The 7,238-nt window shown below is 55.2% G+C and overlaps 1 protein-coding gene across 1 annotated transcript; it reads left to right on the top strand.

Moving 5' to 3' along the window:
- The first annotated feature begins 317 nt into the window (after positions 1–317).
- On the top strand, positions 318–5,163 carry TEX261 (testis expressed 261). The gene is given in 6 exon segments (XM_015571496.1): positions 318–359; positions 361–450; positions 1,600–1,753; positions 3,529–3,596; positions 4,269–4,371; positions 4,540–5,163. Coding segments are annotated over 6 exon segments (558 nt in total). The 5' UTR covers positions 318–332; the 3' UTR covers positions 4,656–5,163.
- Positions 5,164–7,238: the final 2,075 nt, after the last annotated feature.

Below are 7,238 nucleotides of genomic sequence, written 5' to 3' on the forward strand. Positions count from 1 at the left end.
ACACACCCTTACCCCCACGCCCACCCCTAGCTGGGTCAGAAAGGGACATAGTCTTTACTGCAGTCGCAGCACTGGGCCCAGCACCTGGCCCATATATTTACTGAATGAGCGAATGAACTTCCTCTTTACGGGGTCAGAGGTTAGCAGAGTGCCAAGGCATCTGATACAGGTTTCCCTTCCATGAAATCTCTCCTTAGTTTTACTTCTTCAGACTTTGGAGGGCAACACATGGGTTGTTTGGTTTGTTCCTTGACTTCTGGAGTCCATGAGGGGTAATGGGGACCCGGCTGCAGAGAAAGGGGTGACGGTGATGGTGGGAGTGACCCTGGCTAATGTTCTCTCTGCTTGCTCCTCTTCCTGTCCCCCCCAGCGGCCGGACTCTATTACCTGGCGGAACTGATAGAAGAGTACACAGTGGCCACCAGCAGGATCATCAAATACATGATCTGGGTAAGTGGCCTCTTCCCCCGGGTCCACCCTCACCTACTGCCCTGCCTCCAGAAGAAGGAGCGGGGCAAGTGTGGCATGGGTGCTGAGACCTTGGTCCCTGCTGTTTCCTGTGGCGGGGGGGGCCAGCCCCGTGCCTTGCCCTGTTCCTTGTTCCCTGGGTCTGCTCTCCTGGGCCCACGTCTTTGCCTCCTTCCCCAAGTCCCGTTGCTTCACTGCAGACCCCATTCTCTGTGCCTTGAGGTGACAGCTGAGTGCTCATTCTCCGTTGACAGGACCGTGGCTTTGCCTTTGCTTGGCTGCCTTCCACTGTCCTGGCCCCTTGCTCTGCTCACAGCACTTAGAACTGAGAGGAACCTTAAGGACAGTTTTGAGTGCTTGCTCATTGGGTCAAGGGATTAGTCCTAAGAGGGAGATACCTTCCCTGGCCCAGGCCCTGCCCTCCCCAGGTCTTGCAGAAAGTTTCTCTTTCTGAAGACACAAAGCCTTTATGTCACAGCCCCAGGGGTGACTGCTGGTGGATAGAATCCTGCCAACTGCAGGAAATCTGGGGACGGGGGTGGGAGCACATGTGGACAGGAGCCCAGTGCCTATCAGGTCACCAGGTGTCAGCAGCCACTTCCACTCTGGGCTTGGCCTGAGGTAGGGAGTTGGTGGTGGAGACAAGTGGTGGCTCTCAGCCCTGGGTGCAGAGGTCCCGCTCATGGGTGTGGTACCGGAATTTGACTTTCACTTAACCAACTGTTCTTCGTTAAACACCGACAACTAAGTCCTTCAGAACAGCGTTTTCATCCTGCAGGTACGATTCATTACTGGGTTGTGTTACCAGTTCATTTGGCCATGATTAGCATACAAGGTGGACTAGAAAAGACTAGAATTGAAATTTGATTATATATATGTACGTGTGTTTTGGGGTCAGTGAAAACGTTTTCTTACTGTGGGTTGCCGTCAAACATTTTGAGAATGGCATTGAGAGATGCTACCCTTTAAAGCTGCCACCCGAGAGGCTAGGTGGGGAGATCAGACCTGTGACTGAAATGAGGTGAGATTGAAGCACGAACCTAGTGTTGCCCCAAGTGGGCTGGGGGCTAATGAGTCCAGGAAGGCTGCCTGGAAGAGGCTCCCTGCACTGTGTGCCTCTGGTCGTTTCAGTTCTCCACAGCTGTGCTGATTGGCCTCTACGTTTTTGAGCGCTTCCCCACCTGCATGATTGGCGTGGGCCTCTTCACCAACCTCGTCTACTTTGGCCTCCTCCAGACCTTCCCCTTCATCATGCTGACCTCGCCTAACTTCATCCTGTCGTGCGGTGAGAGGGGGGCAGAGTTGAGGAGGCAACTGAGGTAGAGGATGTGCCCAGCCCAGCTCATGGCACTGAAGGGGTTCTAGGGAAAAGAGGCGAAGCGTCGGGGGCCTCCACACATGGGAGAAGCCTAGAGCCCACCTGGACTCAGGGACTAGAATTTGGTGGGAGTGGAGGGGGGTGGGATACTCAGACAGGGAGGGCTTTCTCGGGGAGGTAAGTATGAAGAAGGTTTGGGAAGAGAGAAAGGTGGGCTTGCTGAGTACTAAGAGCCCCTGAGAAACTACTTGTTCAGGAAAAGCTCAAAGCCCTTCTCTGGCAGGCGGCAGCTCCCCATCCAGTCCCCTGGCCCAGCTTTAGGACTGTAGTTTCATGGGGCTGGGGGGCCCCTGCCGACAGCTGCCTGGGGGCTGACGCATGTGTTGGGAGGACCCCGGCCTTCCTGCCTTTGCCCTGCCGCCACTCCCTGGCCCTTAGGAGTCATGTCCCCTCTCTGGGCCTTAGCCTCCATTTGTTCCAAGCTGATGTGTAGGAGACTCAGTTGGCACAAGCAGAGACTTAGAGATATTTGTAGGTATTCACAGAAAACCTCTGGAAAGCTTCTGGTTACCAGCATTGCCCTTTCTCCCAGTAGTCATTACTGGTCATCCTAGCCTTCGGTCAGGACCAGATGGAACTGGGGATTTTATAGAACGACTTTTCTATTTCTGTGGGAGAGCCTGGGAAGAATATTATCCGCAAGGAGGGCACAGTGTAAAAGCCAGACCTGGTCTCTTCTCTGCGTGCCTTGGTAGGATTTTGCCAAGGGATTTGTTCACCAGGGTTTGGTTGGGGAGCCCTTCCCTGGAGACCAGGCCCTTTGCGTCTTTTTAGGGAAGAGGGTCCTGCACCCCATTTCCCCAACTCCTGCCCCAGCAGCAGGCTGCCCTTCAGGTGCCTTAGTTTTTCTGAAGATTTTGTGGGCATCAGGCACCGTCCTAGTGCTCGAGTGCTTAGGCACAGAGAGCCGCGGTCTCTGCCTTGGAAGGGAGAGGCAAGGGAGGAGACGAGACGTGCCAGTGGCTGAGGCGTATGTAATGGGTGCTCATGGGGATGCTTTGTTCTGGTGCCCGCCCTTGACCACACATGGGATCAGGCCGGGGTGCCTGTCTGTGAGCAGCCGGTCCCCAGGATCTGCTCGCTCTCTCTCCCCCATAAATCCGGCCGCACACTAAGGAGGTGTTGGGGTCCAGAACATACTAGTTCAGACCAGGGGGCCTTACCCTGGGGCAGGTGAAGGAAAGACCCACTACCCCAGAATGTTGAGGAATCCTCAGGTTGCCCCCCAAAGTGTCTAGCAAACTGTGGCCTTTTATTCTTGAGGAGTCCTCTTTATTTGAGGCGTCCTTCTCCCTGCTGCCAAGTTTGGAGTGGAATCTCATGGGAGGATGTGACCTCACACCCATGACTTCCTCCACCCACTACCCCCAGGAGAGCTCTCTAGGACTCGCTGAAAACCAGCTTAACTGTCAACAGTGCTTTGGAGGATGTGACACCGAGTCTCTTTTTTATAACATCCCAAGGGCTTTCCCTGCCTCCTAATTTTACTCATAAATGCCCTCTGCAGTGGCGGGTGGGGGCTAACTCGCCCATTTTAACAAATGGAAAACTGAGCCTTTGAGTCGGGTGTAAAGTTAGGATTAAAACTCGGGGCTCCCAACTCCCTGGAGCCTTTTGAAGATTAAAAGTCCGGCTTTTATGTTATTCCCCCCAGACTAACTGCCTCTCCATTCCCTCAACAGGACTAGTGGTGGTGAATCACTACCTAGCATTTCAGTTTTTTGCGGAGGAATATTATCCTTTCTCAGAGGTAAGGAGCATTCAGTACATCAAACTATTAACAGGGACAGAAGGATAAAGGGGACTTGCAAGATTTGCTTTGTGAACCTAGCTATTTTTTGAAATTGAGCCCATTTAGGGATAACACGTTGTTTAAAACTTAGTAGAGATGATTTTAGGAAGCAGCGTGGGAGAGGAGCAGGGATCCCTTCGGCTGAGATGGGGAGACAGCGCCCTCCCCTAGTGAGTCCTTTGGGTCTCCCAGGATCCCAGCCTAACACCCGGAGGTGAGGAAGGGTCAGTGGAGTGGCCTTGTGTGATGGGTTGGGGGGGCTGCAGCCCGAACCCTGGTTCCCCCCAGTGCCCTGCCAAAGCCTTCTCCACACCCTGCCACTGCAGTCTGGACCCCTGGGAAGAACAAGACCGCTTCTTTGGGGAGTGTGGGTCAGAGAAGTCCCTTGTCCTAGCGACCAATAATTGGGGATAGTGGCTCATGAGTCATCTTCAGCCCGCACCTTCCCCACTGTCCTATCTCCATGTCCGAGGATGTCCTGTCTCTGCTTCCCAGGCCCTGGCCCCCTTCAGAGACCAGGTGTGGGGGCTTCTGTGCCGGCTTGACCACCTCTCAGATACAGCGTGGCCAGGCCCCGCCCACCCTTGGCGCCTCCGGGGGCACCCTCTTCTCAGTGTCTCTCGTTGCTAGGTCCTGGCCTATTTCACTTTCTGTCTATGGATAATCCCGTTTGCGTTCTTCGTGTCACTGTCGGCTGGGGAGAACGTCCTGCCCTCCACCGTGCAGCCAGGAGGTGAGAGGGCTTTGTGCGGGGTCTCGGTGGGAGGACGCCAGCAAGGCCTGAGCCGGCGGGGGGAGCCGGAGCCCAGCCCTGTGACCGAGACACTTGGGTTTCAGGTGGAGAGAGCTGTGCTCACTTTCAGACACACACACACTCATCTCCCTGCCTGTGTCTCCACAGATGACGTGGTCTCCAATTACTTCACCAAAGGCAAGCGGGGCAAACGCTTAGGGATCCTGGTTGTCTTCTCCTTCATCAAAGAGGCCATTCTACCCAGTCGTCAGAAGATGTACTGACGCCCCTGGGGAGGGGATGTTGGGGCGAGATCAGGAGAGTCAGGCCCCTGGGCCTCTCTGTGAGCCTGGAAGGTTCCTTCCCCCAGCCCTGGCCTGACTTCCTTCAAGCCTCCCTGGAGCCTCCACCCCCACCTGCCTCGGGATGCACAGCTGGGCTCAGATCTGCTGCTGCGAGAGGCCGTGACCTCAGGCACCAGGGAGGGCGGCGGAGCCTGCTTGGCTGGAGGCCGTGGTCCACCTGGCTCTGCAAGCTGAGCTCCCCATGGCCCTGCCCGCCCCTTCCGTGCTGGGTCAGGAGGCTCTGGCTCAGTCGAGGCGGGCAGGGCAGGGGCCTTGAAGCTGGAGAGCAGACAGGAATAGGGTCTTCGGGCAGATGGCCATGGGGCAGGGCCATGGCTTGGCAATTCCCAGGAACTAGTTTTTGCTGTTGAACTGTGATTTTTGTCCAAGTCTGATTCCTGTTTGAATAAAGATTCTAGGTGGCACTTGTTGCCTTAATACCCTGAAAGTTCATCTTCCTTTCTTCTGCCCTGGCCTGGATGGGCTTTTCGGCTGCAGGGGTTCCTTTTCTGGAATTGGGCCTTGCCTTTCTGAAGGGACTGTTCTCATGTCCCTTAGTGGGACGGGGGCAGAATGAAGAGCCGAGCCTGGTTAGGGGGTGGGGAGTGGCAGGTGGATGCAGTCTTTCTTATGCCCCCCCCCCACAAACAACACCCCCCGTTTCTTCAATCTCTTCTTTCCCCAAGGCTCCATGACTGTCAGGCGGGGGCCAGAGAGAGAGAGAGCAGTTTGGGACTGGATTAGATTTTCAGAGCAACTTCTACAATACCCTATTTATAAGTCTTCCCCTGGAGAAAAGGAGTGGTTTCTGGCAGAATTCTATGTCAGGCGCAAGGAGAAACATAACTTGACTGCCAGCAGTCTGGGCTACGGCCTGTTTTGTAAGAAATAGGTCTGGTGGAGGAAGCCGTGTGTCCCTGAGTGCACACGGGCTGGCCCCCTTTCCTGTGTGCTCGGCTCCTGAGATGACTTCAGGCCTCTAAGCAGGCAGGCGAGGTCCCGGGCACAGACCAGCATTTGTTAACCTTGCACTCCAACTACAGTGCCTTGCAGATACTCAGCACTACATAGCGGAATGAAGTCCCCATGAGAGCCATTACTGGCCATGTCGTATACCTCACAGCGAGGGTAGCAGGTGCAGCGATGGGCTGCACACACGTAGTATTTTAAGTCCCTGTGCTGAACATCTTTCCTCCACATCCTGCCTCAAGTCCCACAGTAGCCCTTCCCTTCCTTGGCTCTAGCATTTCCTGTTTTCTTAATACCAGCCTTCCCCTTTCCTTGGGAGGAGCAGCACACGTGGGTCTTCTCTCAACGGGAATTAGATTGCCAGGCCCCTTTATCCTATGCAGACTAGGGGGGCCAAGGTAGACACCGGGGGCCAACATCATCCTCACTGCTGGGCCAGTGCTCTCCCTCCCTGTCCTCTTCTTTGTTCCTCGGGCTTCACCTCCTCCATGCGCTCCACTGTCAGTGCTCTCGCGGGGTTACCAGTGGTCTTTTTGTGCAAATCCGGTGAACCCTTTCCACCCCTTACTGGGTTTCTGCAGCATCTGACAGGGCTGACCACCCCCAGCTCCTTGAATCGCATTTGTATGGCCATTTCTCCTCCTACCTCTGTGGCTTCTTCCGGTGCCCTATGCAGGCTTCTCCAGGCGCCCTACAGTGGGGTTTCTCAGGGTCCTGTCCTGGGCTCCCAGGAGGAGCCCATCCATGCTCATGGCTTTGACTCTTTGCCAAGGAAGTGAGAGTTGACTTCCAGCCCCAACACCCTTCCTGGGCTTCTGAACCGGTTCTGCTGCCTTTGGGCGCACACGCTCCTTTCACAGCCCAGCGGCACTTGCTGCCCTCTGCAAACCTGCCTCTTTTGGGCACCTGCTGTGGCCCCGAGATCACTCGGGCGCCAAACCAGAAACCTGCTTCTATTCCTGCTTTCTCCTTTTGCCCCCCACATCCAGTCTCTCAAAACTGTCAAGTTTGCCTCCTTAACATCTCTTGAGAGTAGAGCCACTCCCACCGTCATCAACTTTCACCTGGGTTATTGTGACAGCCACCTCCGGCTTCTAGGTCCCACAGCTAGAGTTGTCTTTCTAAAATGCACAGTTGATCACGTCACTTCCTGGCCTGCACCCTCCCATAGCTCCCCTCTGCCTTCAGGACAAAATCCAGACCCTTAGCACGGCTTTGAGACACGCATCCTGCTTCCTGCTCGCTTCTCTGGCCTCATCATGCACCACCTCGCACTCTGGGTCCTGGCCTCCTGTCTCCGGAGATGCCACTTTTCTTCCCCTTCCATCCACCAGGGCATCTTCTCTGTTAGTTCTCCACTTAAGATTTTCCTTCGTCCAAGGAGCTGTTAACGTCCCCTCCCCCTGCCCACTCCAGCACACCACAAACATCACGGTGGGCTTACTTGCCTGTGTACTGGTCTATCTCCTCACTAGACTGTAAGCTCCTTGAGGGCAGGGGCTGTCCTTCAATTTTTGTATCAACAGCGCCTAGCTTGGTGCCTGGCACATGGAA

Source organism: Myotis davidii, unplaced genomic scaffold (genome assembly GCF_000327345.1).
Source record: "Myotis davidii unplaced genomic scaffold, ASM32734v1 scaffold247, whole genome shotgun sequence".
Taxonomy (NCBI): Eukaryota; Metazoa; Chordata; class Mammalia; order Chiroptera; family Vespertilionidae; genus Myotis; species Myotis davidii.